Genomic DNA, 21,632 nt, shown 5'->3' on the forward strand with positions numbered 1-21,632 from the left:
TGAATGATGCATACATAAGCCACTCTGATGTGAAATGACAGAGGCCAAATGGTAAGTAATGCAAGTAGAGGGTCCCTTTATACACACACTGATAATTAATGTTGTCAGTGATTGCTTTCTTCAGCACCAAAATCTGAATTAAAAAGGGCAGTGGCCTTAGGCTGCCATTAGCACACACTCTCACTGAAAGTGTTACAGTAAATTGGTATGTACTGGCCACAGGCAAGTAGCTGGTGTCTTTTTTTTTTTTTTTCCTCCTCCCTTCCCTATTTAATGTGGTTAAACTGTAATGGTCTCTATGATGTACACACACTAACTCAAGCTTCAATGCTCCTCTGTTTAACAAGACCCCTTGTTCCCACAGTGGTTTTTGAGTCTAATGGACTCCGAGGTACTGAAGTTCACACCACCTCCGCAGATGCCCCAAAACAAGTATGTTGTCAATGAATTGAGTGTTTGGTTTTTTGATGATTGCTGGGGAGAAAAGTCGCATAGCAGTACTCCTCAGTAAAGCACTGACTTTTTTTTATCATCAATGCCAAGATTGTCACTTGTATGCTGACCCACTATGAGAATATTCAACCTTCCCAAAAACTGGAACAAATAACCAATCATGCACTATACACTTCGTGTTAACTTAGAAATCCTCTTTATATATACAGATTCTATATTTTATAAAAAGGAGGAACCTGTCTGTGTTTTTCTGAAGAGTATACTTCCAGTGTCTGCTCATGAACTCTCTAGAACAATGCCTTACCCTGACCTTCCAGCTTCTGTGGACTCTGTATGGTGGTGTGCTTTCCTCTTTCTGATGTCCAATGTCTTCTGTCTTAACAGACTTCCTTTCTACTCACTTCTGACTTCTAGCCTTCCTTTACCTGTAGAAGAATGTGAACACACTTGTTGAATGAAATGTACCTGAAGCCACTTATGACAGTAGTCACATGATTAGTGTTTTAAAAAAAAAATCAATTGTAAAGACTTAAACATTTTAAAACCTGCCATGCAAAAATCACAAGCAAATAACATTTACATTTCCCCACTCTGTTTACAGTGAAGAAGCATATGTGAAGAATTATTTTAGGGAGTTTATCACAACTAAAAATTTTTTTGTATTTTTCGCACATCCTGTGACACACCATAACCATTTGGTATTCCTTGATGCAATTTTAATTTGGCTCAATAAAAATGTAGTGATGTTCAAGAAAAGTTGAGAACTGACCATGTTTGTTGCCTCTTATTAGCAGTAAGATACTATGATATATTTTGCTGGTTTTATGGACGTGGCATGACATTTGCCTCCTAATGTAATTCATAACATACAAGGCAGAACTATAAGATGAACATGCACATGAACTTTAATGACACCCCAGTCTTAGCTGTACCGTTCAATATTGAGTTAGCCCACCCTTTGCAGCTATAACCACTTCAACTCTTCCAGGAAGGCTGTCAACAAGGTTTAGGAGTGTGTCTGTGGGAATGTTTGGCCATTCTTCCAGAAGCACATTTGTGAGGCAGACACTGATTCTGGAGAGAAGGCCTGGCTTTGCAGTCTCCGCTCAAATTCATCCCAAAGGGGTTCGAGTTGAGGTCATGAATCTGTGCAGGCCAGTCAAGTTCCTCCACCCTAAACGCGCTCATCCATGTCTTTATGCACCTTTCATTTGGTGGAGGGGGGATTATGATGTGGAGTTGTTTTTCAGGGGTTTGGCTTGGCCCCTTAGTTCCAGTGAAAGGAACACTTAAGACATCAGCATACCAAGACATTTTGGACAATTTCCTGCTCCCAACTTTGTAGGAACAGTTTGGGGATGGCCCCTTCCTGTTCCAACAAGACTGCGCACCAGTGCACAAAGCAAGGTCCATAAAGACATGGATGAGAGAGTTTGGGGTGGAGGAACTTGACTGGCCTGCAGAGTCCTGACCTCAACCCAATAGAACACCTTTGGAATGAATTTGAGCGGAGACTGCAAGACAGGCCTTCTCTCCAAAATCAGTACCTGCCTCACAAATGCGCATCTGAAAGAATGGCCAAACGTTCCTATAGACACACACCTAAATCTTGTGGACAGCCTTCCTGGAAGAGTTGAAGCATTTATATCTGCAAAGTGTGGGCCAACTCAATATTGAACCCTACAGCTAAGACTGGGGTGCCATTACTGTTCATGAGCGTGCAAAGTCAGCAGTGCATGTTCATCTTATATTTCTGCCTTGTAAGTCATGAATTACATAGGAGACAAATGTCATGCCACGTCCATAAAACCAGCAAAATATATCATAGTATTGTAGCACATGAGTAATGACTAACTTGAGGGTTAGTCTAAGGTATAATATACAGTATATGTATCTCTTTACAGTTTGTATATGGTATAATCTTATACTTTTCTTTTCTTGACTCCAAGTGGAACAAGACATTATTTTATTAGGCTCCATGCATACTTGGCTTAAAAATAGCTACTTCTACAGGAGTTTTGTGTTCTGCCTGTAGAAGCAGCTCATTGTTATCCTATGTGTCCATGCACATTAGGACAATTACAGACATATTTTAAGCTCATTGTTTAGAGGCAGAGGGAAAAAAAAAACCTTCTGATTTGCGTTTTCTTATTTGAACTTACTGGCAGAAAAAGCACAAAGCTCTCCTAAACATGTGTAAACTTCTGTACAAAAAATGCTCTATATGAGCGTTTTGTTTCTGCTAAGGGAACTGGCATTTTTTTTAAGCCCAGTGTGAATGGAGCCTTAGTTTGGTGGGTCTATGTATTTTGTAGCCAATTAACTGAATTGGTCCACTTTAAACTTGTGCTTATTCAACCTTCTTGCTCTCCAAATGTGTGTTTAAAAATATATTGAGATGCTTCAAAATACTACCATTTACAAGCACAGTACCTCCCCCCCCCCCTTTTCTTTATTCATAGGAAGTGCTTTAGACACACATTTGATTGAAGGCTTAAACAATAATTCAGTACTGTGCTTAAGACTTCTGCTGGCTTCCAGGCATTGCACAAGCCTGTGTCTTTATTAGACTTCTCTTTCCTAGGCATACTTTGGTCACATAAAGGTGTACTATCATATCGTGCACACTGGACATTTTGTTTAGTCAGTGTAGGACAACCCTCAAGTAAAGAAAAAAAAAAGCACCCTCTAGTGGTTAGAAAACCACATAACCACAACAGCACAGGGACATTTTGTATGGTAAATCACACCTGTAATAGAAAAGGCAGTTATACTTGGTGGCCTATATGTTGTGATGTAACCTCTTTGTTTCTGCTGGTGCAATTATTTGACCAGCCCAATGATTATTCCCGCTCGCTCAGATATCATTATGGGACATACTGGCCGGAAGTAGGAAACACTGCACAACAGGGAAAACAGATATTCAACCTGCCAAATACTTGCAGTTTGCTGGTGAGAATCAAGAGGTGGTATATTAACAATTTGGCTGCTAGAAAAGTATTGAGCCTTTTTTATTACAAGTATGATTTAACATGAAAGTGCTGACTTTGTGACAGCACAAAGTTGTGTGGTTTATAGTGTTTTTTTTTATTTTATTTTTATTTTTTGTTTGGTGTAAGAATGTCTGTTCTGCAAAGTTTCCTGTTTCCTTTGCTCTCCTCCCTGTCTTCCACCCTGAAGAGGCCATACCCATTGATGAGGAATGCCTTTTACCCTTGTAGTTGTACACACTCATCCTTTGCTAAAAGACCACGTTAACAGATTGTTCCATTGTGACAAAAACTCACAGCAAAAGTCTGGGTAGGAATTAAGACCCCTATCAAACATAATGCAAAGCAGAACACATTCATACACACGTTGAGGCGTTGGGGGCATCGGGTAAAGCGCCACTATTTTGAATGGTGCTTTACCATTGTTTAGCGGCGATATTCAGCGGGGAGATTTTAACCCCCCCTGCTAGCGGCCGAAAAAGGGTTAAAACCACCCACAAAGCTCTGCTGTTTGGCGGCACTGCCCATTGATTTCAATGGGCAGGGGCACATTAGTAGCAGTGTATACACCACCCCTACAGTGCTGCAAAGATGCTGCTTACAGGACTTTTTTTTTTTTACCATCTTGCAAGGGCACCACTCCAGTGTGAAGGCACTCAGGCTTTCACATTGGAGTGAGCGGAGAGGCTCTTTACAGGCGCTATGCAGGCGCTATTTTTAGCGCTATAGAGCCTGTAAAGCGCCTCCAGTGTGAAACCACCCTTAATGTCAATTTAAGAGCAGCTGGAACATAAGTAGGGGGTCCTTCAGCATGCAGCATTTTGATTTCAGAAACATATGCATTGTCCATTGAATATAGACCTGCATATACAATCCCAATTCCTAAAAAGTTGAGACGCTGTGTAAAATCTACACACGCCATCTTAAAGTTGATGGCAGCAACATGTCTCAGTTGGGACAGGGCAACAAAGAGCTGGCAAAGTATGTGGTGCTTAAAGGGGAGAGCTGGCAGAATATTTTGCAGCTAATTAGGTAAATTTGCAACAGGTCAGTAACATGACTGGGTATAAAAAGAGCATCTAAGAGAGTCAGACTGTCTCGGATGGAAAGATGAGCAGAGGTTCACCAATCTGTGAAAAGCTGCATCTAAAAAAATGTCAAACCACTTCAGATTAAGGTTCCTCAACATAAAATAACAAAGACTTTAAATATATAAATATGTATAGTACATAATATTAAACGATTCAGAGAATCTGGAGAAATCTCTATACGAAAGGGATGAAGTCAAACCTCAATACTGGATGTCTGAGATCTTTATGCCCTCAGACACCACTGAATCAAAAACAGGCATGAACATCACTGCTTGTACTCAGAAATATTTCCAAAAATCCCTGGTTGTCGACACCATTTGCCATGCCATCTAAAAATGCAAGGTAAAGTTCTATCATGCAAAGAAAAAGTCATATCTAAACATGATCCAGAAACACTGTTGTCTATTTTGGGCCAAAGCTGATTTAAAATGGCCTTTTGCAAAGTGGAAAACTGTTCTATGGTCAGACAAATTGAAATATGACAGTCTTTTTCACAACCATAGGCACTGTGACCTTCAGACTAAAGAGTTGAGTAAACGTCTGGCTTGTTATTAGCGCTCAGTTCAAAAGCTTGCATCTCTGATGGTATAGGGGTGCATTAGTGCTTATGTAACAGGCACCTTGCACATCTGGAAAGGCAAAACATCAATGCTGAAAGATTTATCCAGGTTTTAAAGCCGCCTCTGCTTCCATCCAGATGGCAACTTTTTTTTTAGATAAGGCCTTGCAGATTTCAGCAGGACAATGCTAAAAACATACTTCATCCATGAAAACTACATATCCTCATAGTAAAAGAGTCGGAGTGCTCAACTGGCCTGCTTGCAGTACAGATCATTTACCAATTGAAAATTTTTGGTGCATCTTCAAATGATAAAGAAGACCCGGGTCTGTTGAGCAGTTAGAACCCTATATCAGGCAACTGGCCTTCTCAGTTCCCAGGCCTTTACAGAGTGTTAGTAAAAGAATGGGAGATGCTACACCTTTGTAAATATGGCCCTGTCCCAACTTTTTTGAGACATGTTGCTGACATCAATTTCAAAATTACATTTTTTTTTTCTTAAAATGGTCTATTTTCTCAGCTTAAACGTTTGATATGTTTTCTCTTTTATATTGTGAATGAAATACTGACCTATTGCCAATTATGAGATTTACAAATCATTGCATTCTGTTTTTATGTAGACACAGCGTTTCAACTTTTTTTCGAATTGGGGTTTTAGAATGTGAGTCTAGGAGCAGTATGAGAAGGTGATGACGTCTGAGCAAACCCTATTTTTCTTTAAAACTACCACTATACATGGGGATTGAATAGTAACTTCTAAGATTGCGTTAATTTTCCTACAATTCCTTACAAACATAAATATTATTTTTGCAATATACCCCATATTTTTTAAATTGCTCTATGCAATGACTGAACATTAGTTGGAAAACCCGTGGACAAAACAGGCAGCTTTTAAATATATTTACATGTTGATCATATACAATAGTTTGTTTTATGATCTTTAGGGCTCCATTTGTGGAGATGGATAAATATCTTTTATCAAATTATGTATTCTTTTAAATCCTAAATGGGTGACGCTTTAATCCCAAAACAAAAAGGCCAGTCATCATTGACACTTTGGTAGGAACTATTTGTGAACTTTTTTTGTGGTGAATAATCAGAATCCTGTAATAGACTTTGTGTTGAAAATTATTATAGTTACTCTAATTTTTTACACTTTTCCACAATTCTCTTATTTGTATTTTATGAATGCATTTCTTCTAACTCTAAGGCTCCATGAACACTAGTGTTTTTTTTTTTTTGTTTTTTTTTTAAGCTTCTAGAAGCTAAATCCTGTTATGTGTCCATGCACACTACTTTAGGCTATTCGTATTTTGTGAGCTTCAGCGTCTACGAGCAGAAAAAAAATTGTTTTTGTAGAGAGTTTTGGAGTGTTTTTCCTGCAGAACAAAAACCTCAATACACTTAACTAGCGGCCCTCCAGCTGTTGCAGAACTACAAGTCCCATCATTCCTCTGCCTGTGGGAGTCATGCTTGTAATTGTCAGCCTTGCAATGCCTCATGGGATTTGTAGTTTTGGAATAGCTGGAGGGCAGCGAGTTTGAGACCCCTGTCCCAACGGCTTCTAAATGCTCCTAATAATAGCTTATTTATTTATTATTTTTTTTTAGCTTTTTTTTTTTTTTTTTTTTTCCTTCACGTACTGCAAAAATGCTAATGCTCCTAAAAGCTTCTAAAATCTACTCAAGTACTACTAGAAGCTGGCACAAAAATGCTATTATCAGCAATTTCCATCCCGCGTTTATTTCTAGCTCTCTTGAGCTTACGAAAAACGCTAGTGTGCATAGAGCCTAAATGTTATTAATCAGTTTTGCTGGTTAATTCCATTAATGTCAAAAATGGGGCAATGCACAAATACCCAGCAGCATACTTTGCAAAAAGTAATAAAAGCATTTCAAAGTAGATCACATTTCTATAAACAAAGGTACATTTACTATACTACATGGCTGTATTGGTGTCACAGGGACTGACTTTTATCCTTTGGGTGATATAAATGGCAATTTTATACATATATGACCGTTACAGAATATTTGCTTCATAACTGTTTTACCATTGTTATGTATTAATCTCAAAATTTTATTTAGTTTGCATTTGTTTGTTTTTTTAACATTTTACAGAATTTGCCTGGTTGGTTTTTCCTGATTTATAATTGATTTCCTCACTAATTCCACTTATAAGGTTAATGTATTAATGAAATCTTAAGCTTGCCATGTTATTTTAGGAGCATGGCATTGTTCTGTGACGTGCAAAATGTCATTGTTAAGCAATCCTGTGAATGCTTCAGGCTCACATTAGTTCACATTTTAATGTTTAGCTTTTTTTCCTCCCTCTACTTAAGAACCTCTGTGATTCTTTATGGAAATTTGCTGCAAATTCTGTTTAGGTTTTGACAGATGTGTATGAGAGCATTACTGTGATTTTTCTTCACTATGTTGACATACAAAGAACATTTTACTTTGTTTCATGTCTGCTTTTTCACTTTATTTTTTCATTTTTTTTTGTTAGTACTGTTACCTGTTTTCCTTCACTGACCCCTTTCCTTTTCTTCATTATGGCCTCCGGTCATGTTTTGACATTTGCCAGATCATTTTAAGGAACTTGATATGCTTTGTTTTCCTGAAATAGCAGGTTAATGAAACAGGAATTTAATAGACATTGACTAGATTAAGCTAGACTTAAGTTACCTAAAGACATTTAGCATATTTTTCATTCAACTACTAATGATTTTAGTGGAAGTTATTTATAATTTTTTTTCCTCCTAACCATCTGTAAGCCATTCTGTTGCAGAGTGCGAATTAGGCCTCATGCACCCTGGCATAAAAATGCTTTTTATACAGGCGTTTGGTATTTTTTTTTCTTTCAGCCTGCAGAAGTCACTCTATTGGCCTATGTGCCCATGCACATTTGGGTGTTTTACGGACTTGGGTAGAAAGGTGCTTTTGAGCATCAAAAAAATGCTTGAAGCTCCTAAACGTGGAATTTAGGGTTTTTAAATGTAAATTTTTTTTTTCTAGTGTTTATGTACATAAACACACCTGAACACGTGTAAAATATGCTCCACAGGAGCTTTTTTTCTGACAGCAGTTCTAGCATTTTTTCTGCTGCCTACTGTGCATGGACCCATAATTTGCAATCATAGTCTCTGCAATTGGTAGCTGTCTTTAATAATTTGATCAGCACAATCAAAAATTATGTCCGTAGATTGACATTTCTAAAGTTGAAGAAGCAAGCATGCGGCTAAAAGCCGCTCGGCTGTTATGCTGGAGGAGCAGGAGGGGACATCCTGCCGCTCTTACCTTTGAACGGGAGCCCCGATCAAACATCCGATGCCTCCGGGAGCTAGGGAGAGACTGGCTTGAAGCCATAAGCAGCTTCATTCCAGTCTCCGAATCGTAAACACGGAAGCGACGTCATGACGTCACTTCCCGTTTACTCGGCTGCCAATGGCGCTGGTTTAAAAAAAAATACAGTATTCAGAATCGCCGAAAACGGCGATCTGAATACTTTGAAGTGTAAAGGAGGGATGGGGGGGTCTTTTCGACCCCCGATCCCTCCATAAAGAGTACCTGTCACCACCTATTACTGTCACAAGGGATGTTTACGTTCCTTGTGACAGCAATAAAAGTGATAAAAAAAAGTGTTAATTTTAAAATAAATAAGAATTTTTTTTTTAAAGCGCCCCCCCATCGCCGCAAGCTTGCGCAGCAAAGAAAACGCATACGGAAGTCGCGCCCGCATATGTAAACGGTGTTCAAATCACACATGTGAGGTATCGCCGCGATCGCCAGAGCGGGAGCAATAATTCTAACACTAGAGCTCCTCTGTAACTAACCTGGTAACCGGAATTTTTTTTTAAAGAGTTGCCTATGGAGATTTTTAGGTAATGTAGTTTGTCGTCATTCCACAAGTGCGCGCAATTATAAAGAGTGACATGTTTGGTATCTATTTACTCGGCGTAGCATTATCTCTCACATTATGCAAAAATTGGTCTAATTTTACTGTTTAGTTTTTTTTTTAATTCATGAAAGTGTCCCTTTTCCCAAAAAGTTGAGTTTAAAACACCGCTGCACAAATACCATGTGACATAAAATATTGCAACAATCGCCATTTTATTCTCTAGAGTCTCTGCTAAAATATATATATATATATATATATATATATATATATATATATATATATATATATATAATATATAAGGTTTGGGGGTTCCAAGTAATTTTCTAGCAAAAAATATGGATTTTAACTTGTAAACGCCAAATGTCAAAAATGGGCTTAGTCACGAAAGGGTTGAAGCAGAGGTCCACCCAGCGCTGCAAAAATTAAAAGCCAGCAGCTGCACATACTGCAGCTGCTGACTTTTAATAATCGGACACTTTCCTGTCCTGGAGTCCAGCAATGTCGGCACCAAAACTGATGTTTTCATCAGCTGTCAGCTGCATACTGCCTCCGTTGTGAGTCAGAGAACCCCATGCTGGGAACCCTACTGCGCATGTGCGAGGCTCCGCTCCTCTGGAGGGAGCCCAGGCAGTGACATCAATACCCGTGACTGAGGCTCCCAGAAGTGGGAACAGGTTACCTGTGAAAGACTGGTATCCTGTCCCCTCAATCCCAAAAGGTGCCAAATGTGGCACCTGAAGGGTGAAGTAGTACAACAAATGGAAGTTCCACTTTTGGGTAGAACTCCACTTTAAGAACTGCACATGGGACCATAGCTAAGCTACAAAATTTGTGTTCAGAAAATAAGATGTCTGCAAAAGTAACACACCAGAACCCCACGTTGATCCCTGGCTTATGGCCTGAGTAGGCATACATTTTTTTGATAAACATGACAATGTCTTTGGGTAACTTTAGTTTAATCCGTTGGTGACTATATTGTAGTCAGATAACCAGTAATACCTTGAAAAAAGTGATTTTTCTTGTGTTTTCTTTCTTAGGGGAGAGACCATTCCAGTGCAGATATTGCCCATACAGTGCCTCTCAAAAAGGGAATTTAAAGACTCATGTGCAGTGTGTGCATCGGGTACCTTTTGATAACAGCGAATACCCCGACAAGCAGCTCAACCAACCCCAAAGTGACAATCCCACCAGTTATATGGAGGACCAGCTGGAAAACTTGCCTTCTAATCATCAAGTCACTGGAGCTGTTGCATCAAAGTGAAGATAAAATGGGACACCTTCCCTTTTAGTGCAGCGATATTAGTGTTTTATAGTAAAGATGTAGGTGAATATACATCCATATCATTTAAAATGCTATTCAGACTTTGTTGAAAAAAAAAAAAAAAAAAATAGCAGATGCTGAGATGGCACATGACTCGGTCATAAAGCAGAATTTCATCACACACTGGATGGAAGGGTACAACATAACACAGTTGGGACAGTTTAAGCACTGATCTGTAATCTACTCCAGAGGACTACTTTTGAGTGTCAGGAGTAGCTGAGACAAGGCACAATAAGTAACGTGTTGGATTTATTTACCACTGATTTGCTTAAAGCCGGACTGTTCAGTGATGCTGCATAATAATATGCATTTATTGAATCTGAAGGCCAGCCCACAAGTTTGATGGTCTTAATTCTGACGGCAAATCACAATGTGCCGCCACGTTCTGTTGACAGAAGTGAACAATAAAACACTTAACATGATGCTACACGAACACTAATACAGTAGGAAAAATGCTTCTTGATTTTACTCTCAGGACCTTTTTTTGTTTTTTTGTTTTTTATAATAGGGCTACTTTCTTACACCTGCTCACAAATGATTATGCAATGTTTCCCTTTATAAATGCCACACAGCAGCTGCAGAATTTAGTACTGTACTAGGTAGGGATACTAAAACAAAAATTAAAAAATAGTTGCGCATGGGATAGCATGCATGCATCTCCCCACTGCAAAAACCACCCTTCTCCAAGCCGGTACCTTGAGAGAGGTCTTAAGATTTATTTTTTCCCTGTTATGGCATGTTTGATGTTGCTTATTAAGTTGTCTCTGTTATTTGGTGGCATTCAGGTTGTGGGGGGAATGAACATATATTAAAAAAAAAAAAAAAAGCTTTATATACCTCTTCTGCAGCATTTTTATGGTGAGGTGATGGTAAACAAAAATAAAGCAGCGAACTCGGTTTACCCCTTCAGTCTAGCAGACAGCACTACAGTGCTGTTCACTGAGAGGGATTGCATATGTGTTCATAGATATTATTTTGCCCATCGTTGCTGTGACACCATGTGTTACAACAACACATCTAAGAGTTCCAAATTTTTGCACATATGAGTTTATGCATTATCAAAAAAGTTACTGCTGCCTTGAAAAGAATATGTTCTGTGAAAAAAAAAAAATGCAAAAGCTTTACTAGTGTGTGTGTGTTTTTTTAATTGTAACCTTTTATAAAGGCAGGAAATGGGTATAAAATAAAATCCTAGCATGCTAAATATATTTTTCAAAAAAGCAATAATTTTACATGTACAGATAAAAAAAAAAAATCTAACCTTTTAATACTGGTAAGAGCGACAGTTTACTTTGTACTATAAAGAATAGCTTGTTTTTTGTAGTATGTGGGCTTATGATAAAGATTTTGTTTCAAAAGAAAAAAAAAAATAGGCATTTTTTCAACAGATATTTTAATGTAGTTTATTTTATTCTGAGTTCTTTAAATACATTTTCAAGTTCTTGTATGGCTATACCAGAAACTAAATGTTTTAATTTTGTGTGGTGATAAGCTGGGCACCATTTTATTTGCTAAATTTGGTGTCAAGAGTATTGCCTGGGTAGGAGGGGGATTCAGAAATGCTTACATCTGAAGTGTTGTATTTTAAATATTTTATTTTGGATTCATTCCATATGTTTGCTAATAATTAATCTGGTTGATAACGGTTTCCTCCATTTAATATGACTGGACACAACGCTTAATTTTTTTTTTTTTTCCCCCGTGAAATGTCATCACTTTTGAAAAAAAAACAAAAACAAACGGATTAAATACTATAATATACAGTCTGCTATTAGAACCTTCAAAACATGACACCTATGGTATTAAACACTCCAGCTTGGAGTGATCTTACAATTAAATAGAGTCTTGATTCAGTTTGGCACAGGTTTTGAAGAACATCTGACGGTTGGCAGGAAGCATGAATGTCACTGATGCTACAAGTTTATGATGTCAATGTTTCTTTATGGAGAACAACAGTAGGGGGAAACCTTTGTAGATAATTATATGCTGTGTACAGTGCAGAAATAAGATTCACTTAATTGAACAAGCATTAAAAAAAAAAAAAATCTCCACGGATCCTAACAATTTTTTTTTTTTTGTAATATCACCCTATTTAGTGGTGTAGCTTTTGTGCTATTTTATTTTATCATCAGTATTGTGTTGATTTGTTATTGTAGAAATCCTCTAGACTATAGTATTTAAATGATTTTTGTTTTGTTATTTATTTAGTTAACCTGTTTGATCAGCTTTTCAAAATAAAATACTTTAGCCTGATACACTCCTGTTAACTATCTGTGGACTGTTACATAAATTTTCCTACTACCTCTACCAATCTACTGTTTCTCACTCTTTAACAGGTTATTTTTTACAGCGCTCTAATGTAATTTACACAATAAAGGGTTTGATTGTTTACACTGGATGTATACAGACTCTTATTTTGTTATGTTTTTATTATAGTAATGGTTTTGTTCCTAGAGGTGCCTAAGGCCCAATATGTGCTTAGGCAGAACTTTAACCATGTCAATACTGGCCATTTTTACCCCCTTCCTGCCCAGACCAATTTTCAGCTTTCAGCGTTATCACACTTTGACAATTGTGCGGTCATGCAAATCCAAATGAAAATTTCATAATTTTTTTCACACATTCTTTTGGCGGCATTTTTTCAGCACTTTTATTTTGGGCTAACCACCCCCCCCAATTTTGAAAAGAAAAAAAGAATGTCTTAATTTCAATCAGGAAATTTTTTAAATGAGTAATTTTTCTCCACTGCTGTGTGCAGATGAGGTGGCACTGATGGGCGGCACTTATGGGCAATGATAAGTGGCATGTATATGCGGCGGATGGGCACAGATTGGCATCACTGGACACTGATTGGCACTGCTGGTCTCCCCTGTGAGGAATTGGCGCCGATCACTCTGTTGGTGTGAGGCGTAGAGAGCGGATAACTGGCATTTTCTTGTTTACACATGATCAGCTGTGATTGGACACAGCTGTTTACATGGGTAAAAAAAAAAACCTTGTCATTGGCTCTATACCGAGATCGGGGTCAATCTGTGCCCGTGATCGCTGCAAGGTGAGACTGATTCAACGTCATATTATGTCATCCGAGAGCAACAGAGCATCCACTCCCCTCGTCATTTGTTCATACATTGGGCAGGAGGTGGGTAAAGTCAACCATAGAGACATAATGGTTGTCATTTGACCAAATACACAAGCAGATAGTCATACCGGGGGAGATTTACTAAAACTGGTGCAGCTGTTCATGATAGCCAATCAGCTTGTTCTGTTAAGCTTTGAGTTACCTTTTGACTGCAAGGTTAAAGGACAACTTTAAGGCTGGGTTCACACTATTGTGAATTGGATGCGGGTTTCCCCGACTTGTGACCGATTCTCTATGGAGCCAGTTCACACATCCCTGGAGCCGCGTTGGTGCAAATTGCACAGGGGTCCTGACCATCTTCTGGTCCATTCCAGGTCAGAATTCGGCCAAAAATTTGGGCTGAAATCGGACCTGAAGCGGCGAACAGGGACGCACACCGGACCCCTGCTGTGAGCTGCTCGGTGCTGTGGTGTGAACCCAGCCTGAAGGGTAAGAATTTTTTTATTTTCTACAGTAGAGTTACAGGATTATTCAAACCATGGAAGGTAGATGTGTTTCTCCCCCCCCCCCCCCCCCCCCCCAAAAGTACTGCAGTTGCTTAGTGAGAATACTTACTGTGTGGAAGTGGATTCCAGAAATGGTTAGCAGGATTTTTTGTTTCTTGCGAGTCTAGCTATATAGTCCCAGAACACCAGGCATGCAGGCAGATATTTGTGTAGCACTGGGCAGTGATGTGAAACCTTTGTGCAGACCTGATTCCAGCCCATGTGTCCTTTTAAAATACATTTGTTATAAATTGTACTTACTAGGTGGTCATGCTTATTCTGTGTCCTAACTATTTAGTGACTCATTGACCCAGAATCGAGCACAAGGGCTTAGGACTTCTGACTTGACAGTTGGCTTATTTACATTGAGCCAGTCATTCACTTCAATAAGCATTACAGGATGATCATGACAGGCAGGGTACTATAGAAAAGAAAACGGCAGCTTCTGTATTTTAATCCTGCATATAGAGATATAGAAGTCAGTGGCTGACTTGTTGGTCCTAGGGTCCCCATCCCTGCATCAATGCTTGAGTCATGGGCCTAGTATGAGCATGCCCACCAGTGCTTTTAGTTTTTCTGACTGTATACATGCAAGGCAGTGAAGCTAGTGCAAGGATTACAGTTTACATTTTTTACAGGAATAAAAGCTTGTTTCCAAAATCAAACTTGTGGATAATAGTATCTTCATCTCACATACCTGAGAAAGTTGCAGGAATGAAAATGAGGATGGGTAAACTGTTACCCTTGCAATTGCAAAAAAGAAAACCGAAATAACACCCACCCCCTCCTCCATAAAGATTAAAGTGGTTGTGAACTATCTAAAAAACAAACAAAAAAAACTGCAAGACAAAGGCTGTGATTGGCTGAAGCTGCGATGATGTCACTCCCACCCAGGTGCTGGTCAAGGCACAGCTGAAAAAATGTCAAGCAAGCAGTTTCTTCAGCGCACATGTGCTGATGATGTCTGAGAATATAGTGAATATCTCCTAAACGGTGCAAGTTTAGTAGATATTCATGGTACCTACAGGTAAGCCTTATTATAGGCTTACCTTTTGGGTAAAAGTGGTTGTAAAGGGTTTGCAACCACTTTAAGTTCTTTTACATCTCATGCCTTAATCTTCGTTTTTATTCTAAAAAAAAAATTATTGTGGTAGCAAAACTGCTCCTTATTTTTTCTGTAGCATCCAGTTTCAGAATATGTGAATATTGCAGAGATTCAATATGGTACTGCAAAGTGTAAGTGTGGCAAAGGAACTGTAATATTTACTGCTTCTCAACTTTAACACAGGGGGAATTTGTTTTTATTTTTAAATAACAGCTGTTGGATGCTGATAATTACCAACCCTCCATGTTTTTTTTATATTCTAAATACTTTTAGGTTCTAAAGTTTTAAAAAAATTAAATAAAAAAACAGCTACAAAAACTTTAGCTGCTTACTTTTAATAAAGAGACACTTGCCTGTCCAGGGATCCAGCACTGTCTTTGCCCAGGCCGGTTCATTGCCGCTCTTTGAGTCCCCGACACCGCCATGTTACCTGTGGTAAGCTGGCTATGACTACTTGCAGCTTCACAGCTGGCTCCACTCTGCTTGTGCTGAATGGTCCTGCAGCCCTCTGGGAGGTTGTGGGGGGAGAACTTCAGTGGTATCACCTAGGCCTGGGGCGAAGGAGCATCAACGGAAGATCCCGCTTTAGGTGGAATTCCGCTTTCATTTTATTTGGTGTCTTCTTCCCACAAACTGTTGATCCCTTATAATTTTTATATGAGGGTATAGCCAAACCACTCCATATTCCTGTTGACTGACTAACATCTTTACCACAGCAATTTCTGATCATTATTGTGATGTAGAAATTGTCCAGATAAATTTTTACCTTCATTATAACCATCAGCATTTTCTGTGTCTGATCCTATGCTGCTGTTCTGCTTCCACATTGCAGGAAAATCCAAACCTACTACAAAAAACTTTTATCAGTTATCACACCTTTTTTTTATTTCCTTGTGGTGTTTTCAATTCCCTCTGTTTAACTCTAGATGCTGATACTTTGCTGTGGTGATGCAGAGCTTGGTAAATTGTTGGCCTACTGTATGAGCTCATGTGGCAAGGAAACTGTACTTTACTGCATACCCTTAGTAAAACATTTTTTACCTATATTACTAAATTCTATCTAAAACCAAGTATAAACATTTTTAATATTGCAACTTGCCAGTCCTTTTTATAGGCTTTTTCCTTTTATATTCACCTAGAGGTTCTGCCAGTTGAGGTGACAAAGCTCACTGTACTTTATGGAGGAGCAGCTTTGTCACCCTAGGCTGCATGGTACTTATTTGACTAGAAAACACCTTTTCACTCTGCTCATCTTCATACCATAGGGGGTGGTAATCTGTAGTTTTACAGGGGTGAAATAAGCAGCTCTGATTTCAAATTTGCCCAGGAAGGTACAAGCTCACTGGCAAGACCAGGGGGTATTTTATTTTGCTCTTGGCGAACATGTATACCAGTCGCTTCAAATTAAATAATTAACAGACCAAAAAAATGTAAGTTTGATTTTAGTGTTTACATACACTTTAAAGTGGCGTTTCACTCGTTTTCAAGTTTAAGAGTCAGCAAATACACTTTTTGTAGCTGCTGACTTTTAATAAACACACTCGCCTGTCCCACGGTCCAGTGCTTGCTCCAACACCCGAAGCCTTGCTCATCTCACGCACCGGCATTGCAATTTTGGGCACACGACTGTGACAGCTTGTGGCTTCACAGCCGGGTGTGCATGTGCGAGTTGCGTTGTGCCTTCTCAGTGGCCAGGAAATCTTCAGGGACCTGTGACATGTCCCAGAAGATTGCAGGGAGGGGGAGGAGGAGGAGGAGTCACCTAGGTGCTAACGGAAGTGGGAGCTGGTTACCTGTCAAAATTAGGTACTCGCTCCCCCCCAAGCAAAATTGCATGCCAAATGGGGCATGTAAGGGGGCAAGGAGTGCTTAAAGTGGAAATTCCACTTTTGGTTGGAACACCACTTTAATATCTTTACACACATGCCATACAGGACTAACATTTTAATGGGAACTCCTATCCAAGAGAAAAAATTAAAAAAGTAATGGGAAAGTTTGTAAGTAGATGTGGATATTACATTTATGGCAAAGATTGGGGACAAAATACTTCCAGATTCGTTTTTAGTAAGCTTGCATCTCTTGATGTATTGCTTAATCTTATGCAGTGACACTTTAGAATTTGACCGGAACAATGCTCATTTAAGTATAATTGTAAGACTTCCCCTGCAGGCTTGGCAATCTTAGTCAAAATAAGTGGACTACATAAACATTAAAGATACAGTGTACCTTTACAGGTAAGATTAATACTTACCTAATTGTGGCAGGTGTTTCTATATGTAAATCGAATATGGTATTGAAATGATCATGCAATTCTGAGCTGAAATTAATTGGCCCATAGTAACAAGATTGTAAAGTTGTAACAAGTAACGTGAGTATCGGATAGTTATTAATGACATGGTTCATCCACGCAATTGTGTTATGTTTTATTGGATTTGTATTATCTATTGATTTGGCTAGCATTTGCATAAAGCAATTATAGAAAGAGAAGACAGTAGTCACCAAGAAACTTAAATGGCAGCAGAAGTGACAGGGAATGTTACTGGGTTCAGATCTGTGCTTAATTATTTCTAACTGGCTTGTGTTTTGGAATTCAGGGAGGGTTCCAGTTGACTTATAAGAACTGGTGGGATTTTCTAACTTGGCAATTTTACTTAACCATTTACCTGCAGGGTTTCAGTAAATTCCACACAGACCTTAACTAGTTTCTTATTAAATATCCTTTCTTATCCAAGCTACACAGTGGGGTTGATTTACTAAAGGCAAATCGACTGTGCACTACAAGTGCAGTCACTTTAGATCTGAGGGGAAGATCTAAAATAAGGGGAAGCGCTGCTGATTTTATCATCCCGATCATGTGCAAGCAAAAATGCTTGCACATGAAATAAAAAATGTATACTGTTTACACCAGAAGTGTAGTAGAAACTGTACACACTATTAGGTACTGTGTACGCTGCCTGCACTGTATTAGCAACTGTACAAAGGCTGCACTGTATTCTATACTGTGTACACCACTAGAAGTGTAGTAGAAACTACACACTGTATTAGATACTGTGTACACCGCCTGCACTGTATTAGAAACAGTACACCACGGAATACACTGTAGATATAGTCTACACTGAATGCAGAGTGAGTGTATATATATATATATATATATATATATATATATATATTATACACCGCCTGAAGTGTATTAGAAACCCGTACACCACGAAATGCACTGTAGATGTAGGCTACACTGGATGCAGAGTATGTGTGTGTGTGTCTATATATTTATATATACAATACACTGCCTGCACTAACTTAATATTTCATCCCCCACGTGCCCCTTCCCCTGACTTCTCTGTCAAGATCGATGGCACATCTATCAGTCCGTCCCCACATGCCAGAGTGCTAGGGGTAACCTTAGACTCTGAACTGTCCTTGCAAACATACAGTCCCCTGTCCAAATCATGCCGCCTTAGCCTCCGCAATGTTTCTAGAATACGTCCCTTTTTAGCTAATGACACCACCAAGCTTCTAATTCACTCCCTGGTCATCTCTCGCCTCGGCTACTGCAACTCCCTCCTCATTGGATTATCTTTACATAGACTATCCCCCCTTCAGTCCATAATGAATGCCGTTGCCAGACTCATCCACCTTACCAGCCATTCAGTGTCCTCCACCCCTCTCTGCCAATCCCTCCACTGGCCTTCACTCACCCAACGAATAAAATTCAAAGTACTAACAATAATTTACAAAGCCATCCATAACTCTGCCCCCAGCTACATCAGTAACCTAGTCCCAAAATAACAGCCAAGCCACTCTCTTCAGTCATCCCAAGACCTCCTGCTCTCTAGCTCCCTTGTCGCCTCCTCCCATGCTCGCCTCCAATATTTCTCCAGAGCTTCTCCCATCCTTTGGAACTCCCTACCCCAATCTGTCTGACTGTCCCTAATCTATCCATCTTCAGGCAATCCCTGAAAATATACTGATGATAGGGGCGCTCGAGCAAATATAGGTATCAAAAAAATGTGAAAATTTGATAATCAAATGGTATCTAAAATAATACACACCATATTAAAAAACTGCAATATACAGAAAATTACAACCAAAATATAGTGAAAAACAATAATAAATAAAATCCCAGTTGGGTGATGACACCAAAAGGAAACAAAAAAACTTAAATATAACTCCAAAGTCCAAAGACAGTGATTTTTTCAGTGAAAGACTCCTTCTGAATCCGTAAATCAAAAGACTGCTGGAATCTTCTATAACATAATGAAACGTCCCTTCACCAAAAACTTATGTACATAGAAACAACACCCCACTTGTGAAGATAAAGATGTCTTCTTACCAGATGCTGTTGACTACTTTAATTAAAAAGAAAGTCAAATAGGCTTATGCAGGTTGATTCCCTGCTCACATGGAATAAGGTGGACCTCATATGGACAGAAGCTTCTCCTCATAGACTCAGATAGGTCATAAAAAAAGCCAAACAAAAATCCATAGCGTAACAACGTTTAATTAATAAAAATAAATTTAAAAAACATAAGGCCAAATGGCTGCTTACATATGTCGGTGCCCAACCTGGCACTGGGGCTGCTTGCTTAAAACAAACGTTTCGTAATGGATACGTAGTTCCTCGTGGTGTAGGCGTGCGTTCCACCAAAGGACATCCGATAACCAAGGATAACCGGAACTAAACGTAAACGAACGTGACTGGATACCGCCTCGACGTACGTTTAGTTTGACACGTCATCAGGAAGCGTACCCAGTCACAAAGTCAGCGTTCTTTATAGTGTCTCGATTAATCCATAGACCAATCGAGAAAAACTTAATTTAATACGCAGCCTCAGTCCCACTTAAGGCTAACAACAATAATGGTACATTAAAACATAACTAGCAAATAAACGTATAAAACGTATTAGCCCAAAAATGAAGGGATGAATTGTATATGCTAGAAATTAAAGAATAAAAAATAAAATTCGAAAAATCCGCATATAATAATCCAATGGAAATGTCCATTGGAAAAAGAGGGATAAGTTGCTTGTAATTTCCAAATTGACCACTAGATGTCAGTCTATAGTCTGGAAATTTTTTTACCACTTATAAGACAAAAAACGAGGGATTTTTTCCTGATTAGTAATTAAATATTTCTAATAAAGAAATATATAAAATTCTTAAATATATTATTACCATTACCAAAAACTATGTCCGGCATTATCTCTGGCTTTCAGATGTGAAGAAAAACCAACAAAGCCCACATCATAGGCCAGAAAAAAACGCTAAATGAATTTGAAAAATGAAAAAATGGCGGAAAATACTTAGACACAAGAAATACGAGGGACTTTTCAATCATTGGACAAAAAACAATTTAAATCGAGCTCTATGTTCATTCCTAGAGGCTGCATAGTTTGTAAATTGTATATCCACTTCGTTTCGTTTTTTGATATTTCCCTTTTCATGCGAGTTCCTCTCCAATGTTTTGAGATCTTATCGATCCCGTAAAATTTACAGAGTGAAGGATCGCTATCGTGATGTGTTTTAAAATGCCTTGACACGCTATGGTTGGGAAATCCTTTCTTAATATTTGTAAGATGTTCATTAATTCTAATTCTTAGCTGTCTAGTAGTTCGACCTACATACTGCATGGAGCAGGGGCATTCCAGCACATATGTTACATGATCTGAGTTGCACGTAATTAGTGGTTTGATTTTATACTCCAGCTTCGTGACTTGTGATTGAAACTGAGTAATCTTCCTTGATGAACCGGGTCCTCTGGTGGTCTTGCAGGCTTTGCATCTCATGCAATAATGGAAGCTGGATCCATCAAGGAAGGTTACAAGTTTTTTTGGGGGGTCGGGGACATTGCGGGCTAGTTGATTTCTCAAACTCGGTGCCCTTCTATAGATAAATTTGGGATTCTGTGGAATAATAGAGGCCAGATCTTTATCTCGTTGTAAGATAGGCCAATATTTTTAGAAAATAGTTTCTACTTGTCTATACTGCCTATTGAACCCTGTCACAAAGGCTATAGCTCCTTGATGTTCTGGTTTAGCTTTTGATACCAATAAAGTTTGTCTGTCCATCTGTGACACCTGTGTTACAACTTTCTCTAGAGTTTTTTGTGAGTAGCCTTTTTCACAGAACCTACTAGTTAGAACCTTAGCTTGTGAATGGAAGTCTCAGACTCTTCCTCACAGTTCCGTTTTAATCGCATATACTGTCCTTTAGGGACAGCTCCTATCCACTGTGGATGATGGCAACTATGTGTGGGCACGTACCCATTTCTGTCTGTGACCTTAAAATAGGTTTTAGTAACAAACTTGTTATGCTTTTTCATAATAGTAAGGTCCAATAAGTTCACTTCCACCTTACTGAATTCAGCTGTAAACTTCAAGCGATATTGATTAGCATTCATATTGCTCAAGAAGTCTTTAAAACTCTCTAACGTACCTCTCCAAAAAAGAATTACATCATCTATCTATCTTTTATAGAAAACAAGAGATTTGTGCATATTTTTATAGATGGTTTCTGATTCCCATTTATTAAGAACAATATTGGCTACACTGGGAGCATAACGTGCTCCCATGGCCACTCCTGATACTTGGTT

At 38.8% G+C, this 21,632-nt stretch overlaps 1 protein-coding gene across 8 annotated transcripts in view; it reads left to right on the forward strand.

The window, feature by feature from the left end:
• Positions 1–12,704, forward strand: part of ZNF516 (zinc finger protein 516) — a 147,970-nt gene extending 135,266 nt beyond the window's left edge. For 7 of the 8 annotated variants that reach the window (XM_077492347.1, XM_077492351.1, XM_077492349.1 and 4 more), the window contains one exon: positions 10,028–12,704. In XM_077492347.1, coding sequence (XP_077348473.1) covers positions 10,028–10,251 — 224 coding nt within the window. In that variant the 3' untranslated portion in view covers positions 10,252–12,704. Of the gene's footprint in view, positions 1–364; positions 433–10,027 lie in introns of all 8 variants that reach the window. The other variant, XM_077492353.1, reaches the window with a different exon arrangement.
• Positions 12,705–21,632: the final 8,928 nt, after the last annotated feature.

Source organism: Lithobates pipiens, unplaced genomic scaffold, assembly GCF_037356315.1.
Source record: "Lithobates pipiens isolate NorthernLeopardFrog02 unplaced genomic scaffold, aLitPip1_a1.2 Scaffold_19, whole genome shotgun sequence".
Taxonomy (NCBI): Eukaryota; Metazoa; Chordata; class Amphibia; order Anura; family Ranidae; genus Lithobates; species Lithobates pipiens.